The 20,798-nt window shown below is 41.3% G+C and overlaps 1 protein-coding gene across 1 annotated transcript in view; it reads right to left on the bottom strand.

The window, feature by feature from the left end:
• Window positions 1-1,034: 1,034 nt before the first annotated feature.
• Window positions 1,035-20,798, bottom strand: part of CMC1 (C-X9-C motif containing 1) — a 40,756-nt gene continuing 20,992 nt past the window's right edge. Inside the window, exons 3-4 of the mRNA XM_035317348.1 lie at window positions 2,641-2,731; window positions 1,035-1,295 (exon numbers count right to left, since the gene is read on the bottom strand). Coding sequence (XP_035173239.1) covers window positions 1,181-1,295; window positions 2,641-2,731 — 206 coding nt within the window. The 3' untranslated portion in view covers window positions 1,035-1,180. The remainder of the gene's footprint in view (window positions 1,296-2,640; window positions 2,732-20,798) is intronic.

Raw genomic sequence — 20,798 nt, 5'->3', positions numbered from 1 at the left:
TAAGCAAGAGAAGAAGGAACACCCACACTGCTGCTGTTCCTGTCTGTATTGACCAGCAGTGGTACAAGCCTGAGTGAGCACCAGGAGAGCAGGGTGCTGGCACCTGCGTACCCCTGGCAACACAGGGCACTGCCTCTACGAGAATGCTTACCCCGGCCCAAAGCATTTCTGTCCGGGCTTTTGCCAGAAATGATGAACACAAACCTCTGGACGGAGAGCCTGTAAGTGTAGCAGGCCTCCCTTCACAGCGGAGTAACAGAACAGTTGCTGCTGTTGAGATATGCTGACCCTTATTTATTTACATCTATCTTATGATTCATCTGATGGGGGAAAAAATTAATTACAACTAATTGATTTGAAATGCACTTTTTTGTTTGTTTTCCAAGGTGCTTGAACTAAGATGCCAAGAGCAAGTACATGTGTAAGAAACTATAGTCCACAGAACCCACTGTAGTCCACAGAGCCCCTTCTGTGTTGGCTGGCTGTAGAGCTGAGTGCCACTTAAGCTTGCCTGACAAGCCAGAATGCTGTATGTTTATCAGTCTTTGTTTCTCAGCATTCCCCAATCCTCCAGACACTCCGCTATCTAATAGTGGAAGCAATATTATTATTATTACCCCAATAAAAGACAAGGACTAAACTGCAATGTTAACTTAAGCACTTTGTATCAGGTGCTTGCATAACTCAACATTTTCATGAAAATGGTGAAGCAAATTGGTCCATGAGGCTTTTCCCTTCTGCGTTTGCTGCCCTTCTTACAAGAACACCAAGAATGCTTTTCTATACCCTCAACTCAGATGAGAAAATACACCAACTTCACTATATACCCCATTTAAAATCACTTCATACAGCTTAAATTATTCACCCTGAAGTTTTTATGTAGCCTGTCACATACAAGTAGATAATATAAAAACCAGCCCTTCAGAATTTAAAGCTTGTAACAATGTCTCAGCTCCAGAGGGGACCTTTGTAATTTCTCTTGCAAACCACGAGAACATGCTTGATAGCTTTTATTACAGAAAATAAAAAATGTAGACCTTGCACGTTCAGAGATTTTATTTACATCTCATTTAGGGAATTTCAGCTAAATTCCACACAGACGAGTACTGATGATTTATAAGAAATGTTTAAATCAAGTTAAGTTGGATATAAAATTTGGAAAGTTCATTTTTAATTTTAATTATATATTTGAAGTAATCTTCTGTTTCTTTTTCTTAATTCCAGTTGCTCTGTATTCTTCTCTTTGCTTCAGATATTCTGTTTTGCATTCTTCATAGAATGATGGATCAGAATAGCTACAAGACAAACAAAATACTGTTTTATAGCTTGGAATATGGAACAGATCCTACATGAACAGCGCTCCAAACTGATATTCCTTTCACCTGCACAGAAATTTGTCTGCTTTCAATAGTGTGTTTTGTTGTTTGTTTTTCTTTTTTAGGAAGCACAGAAGCAGTGAAACTTATCTTCCTGAAGCCTAAATACTGAGCTGGTCTGCATTCTCTTCTAACAGAGCTGTCTCTTGAGGCGTAGTCCTTTTCATGCTTATGCACCGAAACCATAAAGTAAAGGGAAACACTTCTAATGTTTGACTAAAGCCATATTATTCCTTATTACTTGCAGTTAGCTTCCTCAGTATGAGGAGCTACTGGATAACACTGGTATTTTCATACCTGAACAACTACTCTGGATGTCATGGGAACACCTTTAAGCCTTGGATCATTACATTTAATTTGTTTTACCTGTAGCTTTAAATACAATTATTCAAGCACTAAATATTTTTCCACAGTGCAGGTTTGGTTTTTGCGCTGTTGTTTTGTTTTTTAAAAAGGCAGAATTTACCACCTGGATGTATAGACCAATAAAACTGAGCAACTCCAGGACGTTCTTGCTGCAGTTTGGCTTGAACACTGGCCTAGCTGTACAGATTTTTCTATCAGTTCCCAACTACCTGAGACCAACTGCCCCTGCTTTAAAGGCATTTCACATGAAACTCCCGTTTAACAGGGCAGGACCCCCATTCCACCCAAAACCAAACCACCTCCACCAACATCAAGCTAAAAAAACAGCAACCCTCAAACTAAGAAATTCAACAATCACTTCAGGCCGGTGGCAGTGGGGGTAAATTAGGACCTCGAAATGAGACATTTCCATCCCCTGTGGCATCAGGTCAGCCCTTCTAATACCTTAATCTCCTAGTGCTGTTCACGGCAGCAGCAGGACACTTTCAGAGCAAAGACTAAATATTGAAAGTCAGTTCAAGAAGGAAAGTCAGAATGATTTTTTTCTGTCTCAACAAGGGAACATGGACAGAATACAAAGGTGCTCCTACTGCTCCCCCCTACCCCCGCACAGGCGATTCAGCAGGGTGCATACAGGGCTACTTTCACATGAGCTGAAATGCTGGCTCCATTACAACTGAAATGATGAAGTCTTTCTAGCCACAGAACAGTTTTATTAGTGAAATAACGTCTTCTCAAGTGGAGCCCAGACCACCCCATTTTCTTCGAAAGCAAAGATGCAATTTTCAGGAAATTTCCACCCAGCTCACAAGCAAAACCCTTTTGAGCAGATTTAGTACTTAATTTTAGATTAGTACAGCCACAAACATGTAGCAAAACAAGCTCCCCAGGGACTTACTAGCCAACCAGGCAGTCCTTCAGTGCTGTGTTCTCTTTCCGACACTTCACTACCATGAGAAAACCGGTTTCTTTACAGCATTTAGTAAACGCTATGGAGAAAAAAAAAAAGAAAAAATGGCAATTGGTAAGAAAACATAGTATGTAAATATTTGCCATTATTTCAGCTTTCACAGTTGTTTTATTTATACATAATATCTGTAAATACAAAAAATATTTATAAACTCCTCGTGTGTGTATGCTATTCTACAGCAGTGGAGGGACTCACAAACCAGACCTGTTTTATGTTTAATACAAGCATCATTGGCCTGGAACCTCATGCTGTTTGTGAGGGGTCCTTTTCACTTGTTTAGCAACAGATTTCAATTAGGATTCTCCCCTCATATTATATAATACATTCACACACAAAACTGCTGTTGTTAATACCAACAGATTTCTGAAGCTGTTCTTGCAGCAAATCTGTAATTCTTACCCCAACTTTTCATCATGCCTAGTCAGGGCTATCACAGCAAAGCAAAGAGAAGCATGACCAACTAGGCAAAGCGTTGTTATTGTTTCCTCTACAAGGAAAGCTTTTGAAATATTTGAAGCACATTTGTATTTACAAATTAAGAGCACAGAAATGTTGACAGCAACTAATATCGCAAAGGAATGCCACTGGCAGTCACCTCCTCGGGATAACAGATAAGACGGGTCCTGATTCTCTCCTGGAGGTTCCAAAAAACCTCTTCTCCTGGGAGCACAAGGGGACAGCCAGCAGCTTACCAGCCAGGAGTGCCAGGCTATCCTTTATGGCAAGTTCTCCAAGCACGGCTGCTGGCTTCTGTGCTGTGTTTTGGGGCCTTTGGGTGTTCTGCACCCCAGAGATTCTTCCAAGTCCAAAGGGACATGAAAGGAGCATTGCCTGTGAAAATACTGACGATCTTCAACATGGCTGGGATCACGGTCTGTGGCATTTCAGAACAAAAGGATATAAAAGGGAGGAAAGGCAATCATCTGCCTCCTCCCACGAGAAACACTCTGGCATCCTTGTGCTCAGTGAAGTGGAAGTACACGGTCTGAGGGCCTCGAGACTTCCCGAACAAGTCAGTGAGATGCTGAAACACAGATAGTTTGGGGGGCTGGAGGGGGGAGGAAAGTCATGGTTACGGCTGTTTTTCATCTGGGAGTAACTCAAATTATGCCTCATTGTTAGCAACACCCCGTACAGATGTTTCACTAAATAATAAACTAGGTAAGAGTGAGCTGTTACTCCTACCAGAAGATTTCAGACTGTTTCGTTCAAAGGAGCCTACGTTTGTAATCATCAGGTGGAAAAGAAAAGCAGAGAGAGAAAGCCAGTTGTCCGAGATCAACCAGTGACCATGCCAAGAACAAAGTCTGACCTCCTTTGGTATATGTTTTAGATCCCAAATCACCCCAATATACACATACAAGTTTGAGGACACTTCTCAACAACTAAAGCTTATGAAGCAGCGTAAGCTCAGAACAGTATGGGGAGCATGCTTTAGGTTATCAAAATGTTTCTTTGACTTCTAAAGGTGACTAACATTTTTTCTGTTGTTTCCTGGAGTGTTTAACATTGAATGTCCCTACATCAGCACCTCAGAAAAATCATACCTATTATCACATTTCTAAAAATGGCCTTTGTTTCTCTGCAAAAAACATCAGAAGTCTGAAAGATCATGGTTCAGCTAGTGACCAGCTTGATTTCTGCTCTCTACAGGCGCTTCCTTAAGTGCTGTGCTGTTTTTCTGTAGTAATCATTCCTTCTGGAAGCTGTGAAGTAAAAAACCACCGAAGACAACAGGAGGTCCCTCTCACTTGTTAGCTCAGCAGCCTTGATTGGCTCAAGGCGTGATGTCCCCGTGAACAAAACCTGAGCTGCAGCTGCAAGCGTTCCCCCGCTCCAGAAGGCCCCGCTCGCGGTGCACGGTCAGGCAAGTAGAAAGCGCTGCGACGAAGTGATAAAACTGCTTCCAGCTATCCAGCTTCAGCAGCGCTGATGCTTAACGGCGGAGGAAAAAAAGGAGCAGGTTGAAAGGTATCAGGCATCCTCATACGAGCACACAGAACTTAAATGATCCCTCTCTCATTTCCAGCACTTTAAAAACCCTTTGACAGCCATGTAAGGACTGCGGTGCAAGACAGGTTTAGTTATGTGTTTATCAGAAACCTTACAGGAGCCTGGAGAACATTGTTTTAATTTTAATTGTGCTCTGTCTTGCTCACAACACTTTCATGAAACAAAGCATCTCGCTGTTGATCAGCACACTATATCACAACTACTGGCCTGGAGAATCATCTCACCAATGGCACACAATAGCTCCAGATATCATCTCAGACCAATTCATCTCCGTCTCCATAATCTGACCATCACCACACATTCCTCACTCGGGCAATGCCTGCATTGTAGACCAGACCTTCAGGGCGCACAGCGACACGCCACAAAAGGAGCGGGTACACAGGATCTGATTACAGACCCATTGTAGTTGAACATTTTGACAGCTACGAGCAGAAATGGGGGCTCTGGGGACCCCAGCCTTGAGCTCCAAGCGAGCCCGTTTCCTGATACCGCCTGTGATACAAAGAACAATGGCTCTCAGAGCAGAATTGATCTTTGAATAATCGTGCACACAATCCCACCTTTACAACTTTAGCAAGTAGCTTGCCATGACTCTCAGGCTCGTGTGGGGAAATGCCCTTCTCCTTGCCACAAGGGAACCTCAGGTAGCGGTGAAACTAGATACGAATTTGGGTCAGCCTGCAAGTTCAATGCAGGCTGCAACAACAAAGAAACAAAATATGTTTCAAAGGAACAATGAGTTACCCCGAGTTAGGACCTGAGGTGGTGTAACTTTTATTCCCAGTATTACGGTACTGAAGTTGATCCGCAGTTTTAAAGAGATGAGGAAGAACAACAAACTGAAATACTAATTATCTCAAAGTTGACAGTGTTTGATTTAATCAAGAAACAACAATTAACATACACATCATTCTACACTGCTGGGAGTTATTTTCTGCTTGACTAATCCAGACGAACAGCGTATTATTATTTGCATAGCTCACCTTTCAAACAGCCAGGCATCTCCAGCCAGCATGCTGCAAGTACTCCCTCCTCTCGACATGCTCTAAGGGACACGTGATGGTATTAACTTCCTAAATACCTGCCCTACCACTGACAGCCACTGAACATGGAAACTGAAATGCAGCTTGGCCTCTATTCACAGCTGACATACCTGACAGGCAGCACTAGCTGAGGAGCAGAACAAGAGGCAACACAAGCTAAATAAAATGAGTAATGGAGTGAAATGCCTTGCTGGAAGGAACACATAAGCTTGAGTTCCTCAAAGTGAACCCTGACACGGCTCTGCTCTGGTAGCTACATATGTCCATCACTGATCACTCTGTGCACAGGTAAGGACAGATCCTGCAGGTGCCTAGCACTTACAGCGGAAACTGGCTGTGGACCCCTCTTTGCCTTGCAGCAGTTACAAGTTATGGCATCGTATTTGACATAGGTTAGGTCCAGAGACTGACTAGAAACAGACACCAGCAGTGATCTATGCAAGAGAAGAGCTGCAAAGACGCTTAATGCATGCGAAGGAGCACAAGCACTCCAACTCCTATGTTCACAGCAGAAAGATCCTCCAGCAGAATCTGGGAGTTCAAGCAACTCAGCCACAGCCTCTTCTCTGCACAGCAGTCTGTGTCTAAGGGGATGGACACTGGGCAAACAGCTCTTCTCAAGGATACAGCTGTTCACCGAACGCTTCACCACTGATTTGAGCCCAGAGTCCCTCTATTCACACTCTCTTGCAAAGAAAACCTCACAGATCTGTTCTGAGGCAAATCCAAGACGCATTCTGGGCGCAACGGTGGTCTAGCTGTGACGGGAAGACCACTCGGCTCCTGTGATTTCTATGGACAGGTGTGGGGACCTCCTTCTACTGACGAGCCCTTCCACAGACTGACTCAGGAGCACTCAGGCACTGAGAAGCATGGGGAAGCCACCAAGTCCGTCCCCATCAGCTGCCGACTCCAGGCCTCCAACTGCCCAGGATCGAAGAGCGGTGTTATCCCAACTCCAGCTCCTTGAGAAAGTAGGGCACAGAAACACAGCGAAGACCAGCTGCTCTGTAGGTCCTGGCACATGTAAGGTCACAGGAGAACAGAAGACGACATTAAAACCCTTCTACAACTATTGCTCAAGCTGTCTCAGCTAACTTTGTTTTATTATTATTATTAAAATTCTATTCTGTTCATAAATTCTGAACAGAACTACAGAAATAACGTTGGAGACAAGAACTACTCTTGAAGTCTGGCTGTTATTTAGTATGTTTGATGGTTGATTAAGAACTGCATTAGGTTGCAGAATACTCTTTATTAAAGTTTCTTAGATAGCTAGAAGATGGACACAGTGAAGAAACTTGCATACAAAAATCTTTACAGTCCTTATAAATCTTTGCTAAAAATAATCAAGATTTTAAAAGAATGTTTTTCCTTTGTAATTTTGAATAGCTTTCCCCCTCCAACTGTTTTCTAACTAGACTACAAGGTAATATGAGAAACAGATGGAAACTGAAGTGAAATTGGGTAATAGTTCACTTATCTCAGAGTAAAGGCTGGATAAATTATTTCCCTATCTATCCAAGCAGGCAGAGAGGCTCATGCAACATTCAGCACATTAAAAGAGATGATTTTCAAACGTTGGAAGATCAGATGCATTACCGTCACATTAGTTGCAATGAAGTTGGTGGAGGTCCACCACCACATACAATTCTAAATTTAAAGAAAAAAGAAATAAGAAATAAAAGGGAGGGTACTGCCCATTTTCTGTTAGAACTTATTTATAGGCTCAAGAATTATTTGCTTCTGCATGATGAAAATAAAAATCTGCAGGATTTTGACTTGAAGGGCCAAGCCAACATCTGACGTAACTGGTCACAATTCTGCGGCATACAGGTAGTGATTTTCTTCCACCCCATTAAACCAGACGTGGTTAAATTCAACATCTCAGTGTCTGCAGACTGGGGGACAAGAAAAACACAGCATCGTATTTAGGACGCAAGGGTTCTTTACGCAGCCTACCAACACCCCCTCCAGCCCTCACATACAGGTAGGCTGCTGGTCTCTTTCCTGTGCTGAATGCAAAACAGAACGGCAGCATCTGTGTGTCGGACGGCTCAGAAGTTTCGGTTACAAATGCATAAAGAAAAGACTTAACACAAAAAGCATAATGCTCCATCACATCATTAGAAAAAATCAGAAAGTTTTGATTTCTGTGATTTAATAAAGGGGAGCAACCAGCAAACAGACTGTATTTGTAAGGAATTTTTACATAACATTGATTCTTTAAGCTTTATTTATTTTAAATCAGGTATTTATGTCTTTAGGCAAACATGAAAGTCTTCCACGTGCAAAGCAAGAGAAGAACAAAAAGCATTTGTGAGTTATCACCAGACAACCAGCAGCAAGGAAACTGGTGATAAAACAATGCTAAGGGATTTTTATTTTTTTTTAGTGTATAAACTACAATATGAAAGCCATTTTTGAAGGTTCTTTTTTTTTTTTTTTGCAGACTGATAACAATACCCAGCACTTTGCTGTTCACTCATCTTGCAAAGTGTTGTGCAATTAATACAACATTGAACTGCCACTTAGCAATCATCATTGTGTATCTCTTTTGCAGATGCTCTTGTACATAAAATAAACGAAATATTCCCCATTATCAAGATAAATTGATCCTCTCGGGTCTGGCTCTAGTTTATTTAAAGACTTTACAATTTTACTACTTAAGAGAAAGTCCTACAGAGGTGTTATCTCACCATTTATATTTTCTCAACACTTATGATACTGCTATCACACTCTTAAAATAAAAAATAATAATAAAAAAAAGCTTGTATCATGATCCAGACCAGCATTATGTTCTACTCCTGGGGTATTTTTTTTCCCTTGCAAAAAAAGGAAATAATTTTATCCAAGGTTTGGATCAGTCCTTGAGGTCTACCACTGGGTGGAGAAAAGGTTTCCAAGCACAGTAGGGATTTGGGGGTCGATAGGAGGAGGAGGAAGAAACAGTTCTATTAAAACATAAACAAGGACAAGATTTTAAAACCTATGTTTATAAAATTTGTACAACATCATTAAAGTGACACAAAACTTTATCAGCGACATTGTGTGGTGAAGTTATTGTGCTTTTAATTTTGTATTAAATTGTGATTTCTTAGCTTGTTACTTGGAAGATTATTCAGTATGCAGAGGATAGATTACTGGTGCATCTAATGAGCCAGAGGAAGTAGTAGGATGAACACGAGAAGATTGTTTTACATAGTAGAGTACAAGCTGTTTGATATTTCTAACACAGTACAAAAGAAAGCTTCTCTGTAGATTGATCATGGTTCAGTTAACATCACTGAATATCTAATACCTCCAACTCAATTAATTCTCACCTGATTAAGATCAGTCTGATATTCAAACTAAATCATCTCTCCAGTCAAGTAGAAATCAATATTTCTGATTTTACTTTTAAATTACAATAACAAATAAAATACGTGCATCGTCAGTATGCCAGGAGAAGCTTTCCTATTCTGGTCTACTATGGCTTGCATAACACAGCTGATTAAAGAATTATTCTAATTTGAGCAACAATATATATAAGACTCAGATTAATTTGAATAGAGGGAGATAGCATGAAATAATTAAATGCATCTTATATAGGGCAAAGAGAAAATTGACATAAAATAACCTTGATTCTTTCAAGTGAACCTGTTATCAGATCAAATACTTTGTCTCCACAAATGTTCACCTGATATAACATACAATCGTACTTTCCATTTTCCTGCCCATCACCTCCTCCCCAAAAAGCTGCTCCATTTCAGCTTTTCCGGCTCCAGCGTGCTGCCAGCTCTGTACTGGGGCAGATAACCCATGGGTGGTAGTACACGCTGCAGGACTAGTCGGGAGAGATGGTTACAGGAGCCCAGGGATCTTAGAGAAGGGACATTCACCACGTTAAAGATATCTCCTCCTGACCAATCTTCTCCAGACCACCATGGAAAACCAGCTGTCTTAAAATATACCATGCAGATAGGATCCTCCACTACACCACTGCGTACCTCGAGCTCTGCTATGAAATGCTGTAAAGGCACTCATCTTTAAGAGGTAAACAGACAGCAAGAGAGAGCTGTCGAGAAGGCAGACAGCACGACTATGACATGCAGAGGAAGAGTAGTTTCCCCCAAATTAGAAACTGTTTCTCTAAACACATTGCCTTGGGGTAGAAAATGTGTTACCAATATCCTAGAAACAAATCTGAGGACTCTGCTCCAGGGGACGCTTACAATTAGAGATGAGAAAATGACATACTGGATCAGACAAAGGGCCCAGTCGTCCTGCATACTGTCTTTCTCAGAAGTCAGTACTAGCTGATTCAAAAAAAAAAAAAAAAGGTGCCAGAAGGTCTACATTATGGCATAGCATTTTCTCAAGTGAAGTTTCTTCTTAACTCCTATCGACTGTAAGCTTGGCTTGTACCTCGAAGCACAAACTTCTCACGTGCCTTTCAAAATACTTACAATCACTTGCACAGTAGGTCTACGCTGACAAGCCTCTGAGAGAAGAGGAGGAAGAAAGATGAAAAACCAGCCCAATACCAAAAAGCCGCATGTTAGCTTGTATTCCTTCAACATCGACCTGTCCCTGGCTTGCCTTGGTCCCAGTCCTAACTGCTGAAGTCACAACTGCTGCAGTCGTGGCTGTGTCGTACCATAGATGCCCTTTTCACTAGCAAGTTTTCAAAATCCTGCTGCAAAAATTAATTGGCCTCAAAGTATTCCTTGGCTTGATATGGAAGAGCCGCCTGTATTTCCACTCTTTCCCTGACAATTCTTTGGTGAAGCTGCAATAGGCCGAAGCAGGATGCAGGAGAGGCACGAGGCACTCCACATAGATCAGAACATGCTTGGTTTTGTCCCCTCCTCCCCAAACAACATGGTTACTTGCTCTGAGAAGCCTCAGGACAGCAGATAAAACAGTAGTGGCAGCATGCGGCGAGTATCTGTGGAGTCAGCTAAAAAGTTTTCCAGAACAATAATCCAGGCTGGCTCCGTAGCTAAGAGAACAGTGCTGTGTGAACGAGTGAGGTGAACCCAAACGGCAAGCCCAGAAGCCTCAGACAGCTGTACCAATAGTCCTTAACTTGGTAGGAACAGTCCTCAAAGCTTTCATCTCCTAAATACATCATCATGTAAGCGTCCACTGGAGCAGAGTCTTCTCTCTCCATAAGTAGTCTCATAAAGACTCTCCAGAGTCTTCTCTCCATAAATAAAATCGATAAAGCAGTGCATGACAAAGACATAGTCCCTGTCCCACATGATGCACAGGTTCGTACTGGGGAAACCTCTCTCCCCAGACTCACTACCTGTGTTGTGATATATAAACTTTGTTCGCATTTGGACTGAGAATTGCGGACGTTTGCCAGAGGTACAGCCAGAAGCCCTAAAGCAAGGCACTGCCCCAAACAACAGCAGGGAAGAACTTCTGTCTGTCCCAAACATCTAACACTAGTTCACAGATCATCGGGGCCTTTTCTTCCAAATTTCATAATGACCACTAAGAGACAATGAATGAAACTGAAAAGCAGCAAGTGTAAGAAAGATGCAAATTGTTTCAGGAACACCAAGGAAGCCACAGCCAAGTACAGTAATTCAAGCCAGCACAGTTAGTACAACTGAAAAACAGACAAATACTTAAACTGATAACAAAACCACGCCACGCTGCAGTAACTAGAGTTAGAATCAGAGTTGTGAAATATACATATATACACATCTATATACATATGCACGCAATCTCACGGCATTTTCAGCAGCTCTTAGTTGTGCTGCTTGGACAAGGACAGGTCAGCTCTCCTCACTGTACCTTTCTATATCAGTACTGCATGCATGAAGTCTGATCAAAACAGCTTTGTGGGATGAGGGATGGAAAGGATAAAGTAAAATGTGAATGTAAAATGTAAATAGTAAATGTAAATGTAAAATAGTCCTTTCTGACTACTGATGAATACTGATGAAATATGGTGACAGACATGATTTTTTTTTAATAATATGCCTTTATTCACTAGGACTTCAACAGAACATGGACTTAAACAGCAAACGGAGCTTTGGCAAAGATGACGCCTTAAAAATACCTACTTGTTAGTCTGGAGTTGTAGGCACAAGCTTGACCTGAATCTGATCTCTCATCCTGGATTCCCAGTTTTGTCAGCTTTTTCTGTTGTTGTTTTTGTGTGTATACACACATCTGTAATACGTATATACGTACAAATTTGTATATACGTACAAATGCATATATATGTGTATTCTGCCCCAAACACAGGACTACAGCACAGCAGCACCGGTAGGAAGTTCCAGCAAGCCAGCTCCTGAAAAGCTAACCCTCCCATCTCTGGGTAAGCAAGACACCCAGAGCACAGCGTTACAGAGAAGAGGGTTGTGTCCTCAGAAAGATGAAGATGGGAGAAATTGCAAGGGCACAGCTATTATGAGTGAGGCTTTACGGTGACTGTGCTTTCTCAGGCAAGGGAGATTTAAGTGCTCAGAGACAATCTACTGAGCAGATTCAGGCAGATTTTTCAAGGCAAGCAGACCTCTTTTTTTTCCCTCCTATTGAAATTAGAAAAAAAAAAAATAATAACCTTTTAAGCAAAGTAAATACATTGCTGTGAAACAGTTTACTTGGGTAAATGATGATTTGCCTACTGAAGATAATTGCTTTAGGAATGTTCTTGTCAAGTGCAAGCACTGCCTTCCATACACACATAGTTCCAGGTGAACCATGCCCAGCGAGCACAACCACCCAGTTAAACGACACTGGTTTTTAACAACTGCTTTCTTTAAGACTGCCTTGATCTAATTTTCCTCCCAGCCTGCCATAAGTATCCCTGACATCAAGCGTTACCATACCAGGCACTGGAAGAGGCAGAACTGGAACAAATGCAAGTTCCCCCATGGCTACTGTCTGTCACTGCCTGCTCCTATCTAAACGAGTGCATCCAACTTGAGCAGCACAGCACAGCGGCCTCGCCGCTGCTCACCCTCCCTTCTCCTGCAGGAGCTGCTGAACCACGCAGGGACAGCTGCGAAGTTAGCGTAACGGGTGATTAAAAGCAACAACATCCCCCTCCCTCTGTCCCACAGTGACTGACTCCTTAGCTGAACTCTGAATTGAAATAAAAAGATCTATTTATAAAGAATACAGACTCACTGCCTGGCAGAAGCAGCAGCGGTGTCCTTCAACCACATGGTGGAGATAGAGCAGGTCATTTATGTAACTCGTAGGGAGGCAATCGCGCAGCTGTTCCACCACGCCGCCAGCTCCAGCTTACAGCACGCTGTTTCAGAAATGCGTTTCCCCTCCTCAGTTCAATTTGCTACCTTTCCAAACGTACTGTTTTAACTCAAAGTTCATATACCGATTTTTATTATTATTACTTCTTCCTCTGAATGAAACAAAATATCCTTTAAGGAAAAGTGAAACTGATTTCAGGCTTTCAGCTGGAGGGTGAGGGCATACAGAACGGGGCCAAAACTCACAGCCTGCTGTCTAATCCAACAAGGATGCAATATCAGAGATTAGCACACTTATAAGGAACAAGTGACCTCCCCTTAAAGATAACAGTTCTTCCTATGATCTGTCCCAACCATCATTCCAACACCTCCAAAATGGACTACCAAGTACTTAAGAAAAAGAGACTAAATATACACTGCAAAATAAGTTTTTGTTTGTTTGTTTGTTTTTTAATTAGTAGCCTTCAGCGTATGCTGGTGTGGAGGTGTGGGAAGCATTTGTGCTGGATGAGGTACTTACTATTCAGTGTTTTAAGGATGACAAAACCAGAAGCACGATTTTTTTTAGAAAAAAAAAAGTTCAGTGGTGTTTCTGTATTCTGAATTTTATACTGGGTACCTTTTGCAATGGTGGCCACATTTCAGAAGAACATGCATCACTGACTAGGTAGGAAGCCACACTTCCCTATTCACTTCAGGCTTTTAAAGCGATTAATCTTAATGTGACAAGAAAGCACACTATCAAAGTTTAGCAAGATCCGGTATTAATTAATACACTACCTTCATAGGTTTGGTTCTATTCAACACACATCTTTGGTGTCCTGTACATCAGTACTTGTTTTAAGCAAACTGATGGGGATAACCAGCTTATTAAGAATTGCACGGCAAATAATCCAGCCACCATACTCTCCCTGTACCTTTGAAACTGCTGCACAAAGGATGCTTGAAGCGAGAAAGCATTAGAGCTCCATATTTTGCTGGGGTCCCAGAAAACTCTCCATGAGCTGTGAGCACTGCTCTGTGCCTGGCAGCTCTTCCACACCTTCACAGACTTGCTCACAGGCGTTCCTCCAAGTGATCAAAGCTCTCATGCTAAGGAAACTCCCATCACTGGTTGGCCTGGTTAGTGCACTGCACTGTGTGCCACATACGGGCCCTGCTACAGGATAAGACATCAACTGTTTGGGGGTAAAAGGTGCTCACTAAGCTACTTTTGATCTCAGGTAGAACAGCAAGTTAGCCAGCTGCTGCACACAGAGTTTCCCACTTGTCCTGCAGGAACAGGGTGATCACAATTCACCGCTTTATCAGGAATTGTCCCATGCCACACACTGCCAGAGCTACTAACACATGCTGTCCTCAAGCTTTTCAGAGACTTCAAAGTGAACAGATGAGGCCAATGCTATCCAGAATAAATACAAGACAGGCAGCTTATTACAACCAACTTACAGAGCAGTTACCATTCCGGAGCAAAAGCTTGTGAAAATCCAGCAAGCATCTCAGGTGTTTACTCAGAGGGAAACTGACCACAGGAAGGGAGGAAAATGACCCCCAAACCAACCACCACCACCTACAACCAAACATGTCTTTTGGTCCAATGCATGGCTTCCAGAAAGCATTTCAGGCAGACTGGGCACGGACCAGGATGAAAACACAGAGCTGATGACATAAAGCTCTGCTCGTGGGTTCATTTGTTTTGACGAGGAAGCACCAGGGAGGCCATGATGCCAGGCCCAAATAGGCAGCAGGCTCAGCCAAGAAACTGCTTCTGTGCCACTACTGGCTGTCACAACCAAGGGGTACCAGGGCAAAGAAAGGATGTGTGTAAGGGGCTTAAACCTGATTGTACGCAGACATCAGGAGATACAGCCATGTCTCTATAGCCACAGTTATAATTTCAAAGACAGTAAAATGAAATACCTGTAGACAGAGGATTTACAAACAAGCTTTTGGCAACACCACAAAGCAAAATAAAACACATCATGAATTATTTGTCAGCTATGGAAGCCCCCCCAAAAGAGGAACTGTTCTTCAGTGTAATGCTTAACAGGCAAATGGCATAAAAATCAGTGTAATACCATAGACTTTACTGGGACTAATCCAGACTTTGGTGTAATGAAGCCACTGTACTCCAGCTTCTGACAGTCAGCTACTTCATGTTCCTCCAGCTGCGAGCACGCATACTCAAGCTTGGGCTCAGTTGCTTGTTTAACTCCACCTATTCTGCCCGCTCCAACTATCTAGTTTCTGATGCAACAAGATTTGAGTAACACAGTCTCATTACAGTTATGAAAGAAACAGCAAAAATAGTCACAATGGTGTGGTTTTCCTAATCAGAAATGCAACTGCACTTAAAAGTAGTTATTTAGCGATTTATTCTTTGAAGAAGTACTAACAAGGCATCTGCTAAAAAACCACTGGCAAATGAAATATTAGAAGGTTAGGTGAGGAAAACTAAAATAGCTTTCATTTAAACCACTTTAGTCATGTTTCTTCCCAAGACATGATGATAATTCCTAGGAAATATCATACGTTATCCAAATGAACAATAAGTACTCAGGTTTTGTTAGCTGCTTGCTTAGCAACATGACAAAGTCCGTAACAGCAACAGAAAAGGAAGACAGAAGCTCTACCAGTTTCAGTCACTGGGTCCACAAACACGATTCCAGCTCCTCTATGGCCAGATGTGGCAGAAGACCCCATGCGCTAGTCAGGGGAGACTGGGGACACCAAGAACTCAAACAGCAGCAGCACTCAATGGCTAGGAGGCAAGCAGGAACTGAGGGTCACCCTGACCTTCTCAGCAGCACCATTACATCCCTGGGCAACTTTTTGTCTCCCATCTCTACTTAGGACTGAAAGATCTTTGGGTCACATCCTGACTTCTCTGTAAGGGCTATGAAAATGACCATGCATACCTCCTCCACTGATCGGAAGTTTTAAGATCAGAATCTGGCCAAAAATCTTTTCTCCATTCTCTGGGTTCTGAACTAAATGAGCTTCACTTGCTGAATGCAGATGTACACATGCCTCCACCACCACCACAGATTTGTCAGCATGTAAGTTTTCCAAAGATTTCTCCCACCTTTATTCTGAAAGAAAAAAACACCCAAAAGCTAGCATATGCTGTATTAATGTAAAACCCCTAGAGGGCAACTAAGCGTCAATTTCAACCTGCATAAATATTCAGCTCCTTGACTAGTTTACAGATTATGTAAACTATTTCCTTCAACCTTGGGTTTTTCCCCTCATTTAGAAGAAATGAATCCTTTTCATTCTCAAATCACATTACTGCTGCCTATTTAGTATAAGTTAATCACAACTGCCCAACCAGGGACTGAGTTCTCAACCCAACAAAGCTCAAACGTGTGTAAAAAAGAATAAAGGAAAGAAAACACATGCAAGGGCCTCATTTAAACAAAGACAGAAAACAAGCATATGAAAGTCTGAAATCACTTTCTTTGCATTAAAGCCCTTTAACAATATATCTTGCTTATTATTCAGCTTAGTATTAATTTATTGCATGACATCTGTTTTCTTGTACAGCAGGCTGGTTGCAAGCCACAGATTTAAGAATTTAAGCTCATATTGTTGAGATTATTTGCCTGCTTTCTTCTACATACTACGATTTCAGCCTTTTGTATCATATGTATTTAGGGATAAAAATAAAAAGTCATGAAGCAGGAAAGAAGATGGCAAATTAGTCTAGCTCCAGATAACAGTTTCATTTGTTCTTCGGTCTTCAACCAGAGCTCAAGCCTGCTGCTAGCAGTGAAGAAAAAAGTAACTGGAGTCAAAAACCTTGATTCAATCCCAACAGTTCTACCCAAATTTTAAAGTGGTAACTCCTGTGTCCAGCTGAGTCTCATTTATAATGAGGTAGCAGGCATCAGCAGCCTTCCTTCCCTCTTTCTTTCCACCAAATCCTGGTGCGGGCTGAAAGGCACTTACTGTCCTGCCAGTCCACATCTGCACAGAACCTGCAGACACTTACGATGTTAGAGAAGGCACAAACGAATCGCTGGGGCTCCCAAACTACATGGAAGCAATCTGAAACACGGAGAAAAAAAGAACTCACAGGAATCCTTCACAAATGTTTACAGAGATTGAGGGTTTCTACGTGGCTTTTCGGAAGACTAAATACCCTTACAAAAATCAGCATCATAACCAGACGTGTTTTATGCATAAGAATGCAATGTCAGTATGTTCATCGACCATGGCTGTCCTCCTTCATAAAGCAATTATACCCAGTGTTACAATCTTCCCCTCCTTACTAGGGCGGCTGAGTTAGTTCTTCAGGCAAGTCAGGCCACTGCGACTCCAACATAGGGAAACGGAGATGAGCAACAGCAGGTCTGCAATGGACAGCTCTGCGCTGCAACTGCTGCTTATGCCTTGGAGTGAAAATGTGTTTTTCAACTGCAAACCTTGATTAAGACCACGAGATCAGAACTTGGTTGCACTAGTAGAATTGCCTGTGAGCCATTGCATTCATTTCCCAATCTTAACTTGATATCACTTAGAAAAGAATAAATTTCATTCTGTCCTGGCAATCCAGCAGTTTTCATCACAGAGACAATACTATTTTTTTTTTTTTTTTTTTTTTACTTAAAACTTTCCACTGTGAACTCCTTTCACAAACCATAGCAGTAATGAAATACTAAAGAAACTCGGGGACATAGACACATGTTGGAATATGTAAGTAGTTATCCACAAGAAATGGCACTAACATATTTAACTTAAGGAAAATAAAGTTTTATCACATGCCAAATTTTTCTGAATTGATTCCTAAACAGACACAACCAGAAGAAAGATGAGGCCAGAACTATTAACCTGATTTCCTATTCTGCTGGGAGAACGCAGCTAAAGCAAACATTATCAACTCTGTTAAATCTCTTCCTCAACCTCCTCACAGGGGGGTTGTAATTTACATGACTATTCTGTGCCCAGCAATGAATGTCTCAAAAGTTTATGCACAGGCAGTAACTAGAATTTACATGAACTTGGTGGTGAATTGAACAAGATAGATTCCCCAAAACAACAACAACAAAAAAATCTGACAGTCATTTTCTGTTTTAAAACTGCTAAAGTTTCACAGTTACTGAACAGCAGCAGCTTTTAAAGAACAGCCTTTGCTGAAAGCAGGAGGATTTTTTTCATCCTCACTCCCCAACAAATGACTTAAACTTTCTGAAGTTGTTTTAATTGTATAAAATAAAAAAAATCCATCACATATACACATAGATGCTTTTTCAATCTTGTGACAGTAGGAATAGTTTTCTGAAGTATAAGATGAGGACGCTTCTATTACTCAAGCCCTCCAAACAGGGCAGAGGGCCCATTCAACCCATTGCTGTTTTTCAACAGCAATGATACACCATTAGATGTAAATAAAAAATATTTTAAGCCTTGGATATTGGATAGAGCCATAAAGACACCACTGAAGCTCTGAGTTTGGTTCCTACCCTGTTTAAGACATCAGTGATTAAATTTTTTGGTTATGGAAAACAAAAAATTGTATACATTCTCCTGTTCTATGGAAAATGGTGGTAAGTTTCTTTTCATTAACCAGATATATGCTGAAGCCTACATTAAGGTAAGAATGCAGAACAATGGCTTTAACATAAGACCACTTTAAGCATTATGATCTGGCAGAATTTTATCCTCAATTTCCTAGCAGACAGAAAGGATATACCTCTTTGAACCAATGACAGTCTATCTGCCTGCCCTGCTCTTGCTGGGTCTTGCCTTTTCTATCATGTTGACTTTTACATCCAAAAATCTTCCTCATTGAGGTGCTCTGCAATCTGGAAAGAATATGGAAAGATCTTCCATATGTAAGAGCAAAATTTATTCAACAACGTTTAGACTATGTTTTTGTTATGCTCTTTAAACAACGAACAGAAGGCACACTAAGTTGGAGAGTTAATAATTATTAAAAAAACATACTGAAAACACAGAGCAAAGAAACAAGGGAAAAAAAATCAGGACAGATGAAGAATGACAAAGATTATTTACCCCAGAAAAAGTAAAGAGTACCTTTCATCTTTAGCCTTATGAATTATTTTGACTGGGCTGTCAGATTCACTGTAGAAAGCTACCACCCCAAAGGCAGAAAAAAGTAACGGGCAATAAAATACAGTGTCTGAAGTTGCAGATGGTGGTCACGCTCTTGTTTAGTAGGCATCATTTTCTGCAGCCCGAAAGTTCTCCCTGTAAATGTGAATGTCATTTTTAACCCAGTGATACTAACATTTTATTTGCCCAAATTTGCTATGCTCCTGAAAAGAACGCTGGACCCTGAGGTTCCAGCACCTTCCCTAAGAAGTCTCAGGAACTCAGCAACAGGAATACTGCTCGAGGATGGTCGATGAAAAAGCATCCCCCCCCTCCCCCCTCCCCCCCCCCCTTTTTTTTTTTCTTTTCCCCTTTTTGCCTTTTTTTGGATAAACAGATTGCCCTATTTATTCCATTCAAAGTGCTGCTTTTATTCAGGCCACTGCCAGGAATCTGCCCCATGTCTGAAGGTCTTCACAAGGACATCAGCATTGCAACAGCAGGCTGCTTTCCTTTTTGGCTTGGGACATTTTATTTTCTTTGCTTTTTTGTTGTTGTTATATATATATATATATACACACACACACACACATATATTAAGAAACAGGACATTTTTACAGCATATAAAAACATTCTTCAACTCTTCACAAACACATCAGAGAAGTAAAATCCCTGCTCTTTCAAGTGCAAGGTATACATTGGCATTGTGAATTCCTGTACATCAGGAAGCTGCAACATTAATCAGATTACAGGACAAATACAGGTATACCAGGCATGGCCACCTCAAAGCGTCTTAAAGTCCAATTCAGCCCTGCATTCCTCTCTCTCTTGGTAAACGTGCCCATATGAAACCAAGTGTCAAGCCACGGGTGGAAGTACATCTTACACCACGCCTTTGCACTGCTTTTTCAACAATTTTATGAGCATCCAATTATAGCAAAATGTATAGAATATTTCTGTCACCGAGAAACAAAGCAAGACTGGGATCAAACCTGATTTCAAAATGTAATGATGAACTTATACACATACGCAGCCTGTGTGATTTAGGATTTTGAAAAGGACTACTTACATAGTCTTAATACATGTTGATCTGGTGGCTTCAAGGGCAGCTTTCTTACAAATAATTTAGTTTATGTTAAAGAAGGGAAAAAAAGAATGACTAAACACTTCCATGAAATTCTGAATCAGATAGGAAAAGGCTATAAAGTGCAAGACATTATGTATAATGAAGTACATACAAGGAAATCCTGAATTTGGCTACTAGAATTGAAAAAAAGACATTTCAGGCTTCAAGAAACCTTTATGTAAACTCTTTTTAGGAAAAAGGTAAGAAGGCAGATCCCTTAATACCATAACTAGTCTCCAAAATTGCCTACTATTTCAATTCCTTCCCAGTACTGTGGATATCCAGAGAACTTGTTTACCCCACCCCAAGGGTGCTCTTCTACACTATCATCTCTAAAGTTCCTAATTTAAGTTCCTGTCCCACTCATTATCCTATAAGAAGGATTACCTTCCATCCCTTGATACCTTTCAAATCGTTTGCAGTACCATCTCAAATATATCTAGTACACAGCAGCTAAATTGTTTTTCTTGCTCCCTGATCAGAAATTTAAAGCCTCATCCACACCTCCAACGCTCTGTACAGCTCTAGTATTCCTTGTCCATCCCCTTTCGTATCCTCTCAGCAGCTCTGCAGCTCTTGATTCCTCACGCAAAATACTTCTCACCTTCTGTCATACAATTACATTTCATG

The sequence above is a fragment of the Oxyura jamaicensis genome, chromosome 2 (assembly GCF_011077185.1).
Source record: "Oxyura jamaicensis isolate SHBP4307 breed ruddy duck chromosome 2, BPBGC_Ojam_1.0, whole genome shotgun sequence".
NCBI lineage: Eukaryota > Metazoa > Chordata > Aves > Anseriformes > Anatidae > Oxyura > Oxyura jamaicensis.
This window is presented reverse-complemented; position numbering and strand designations above follow the sequence as displayed.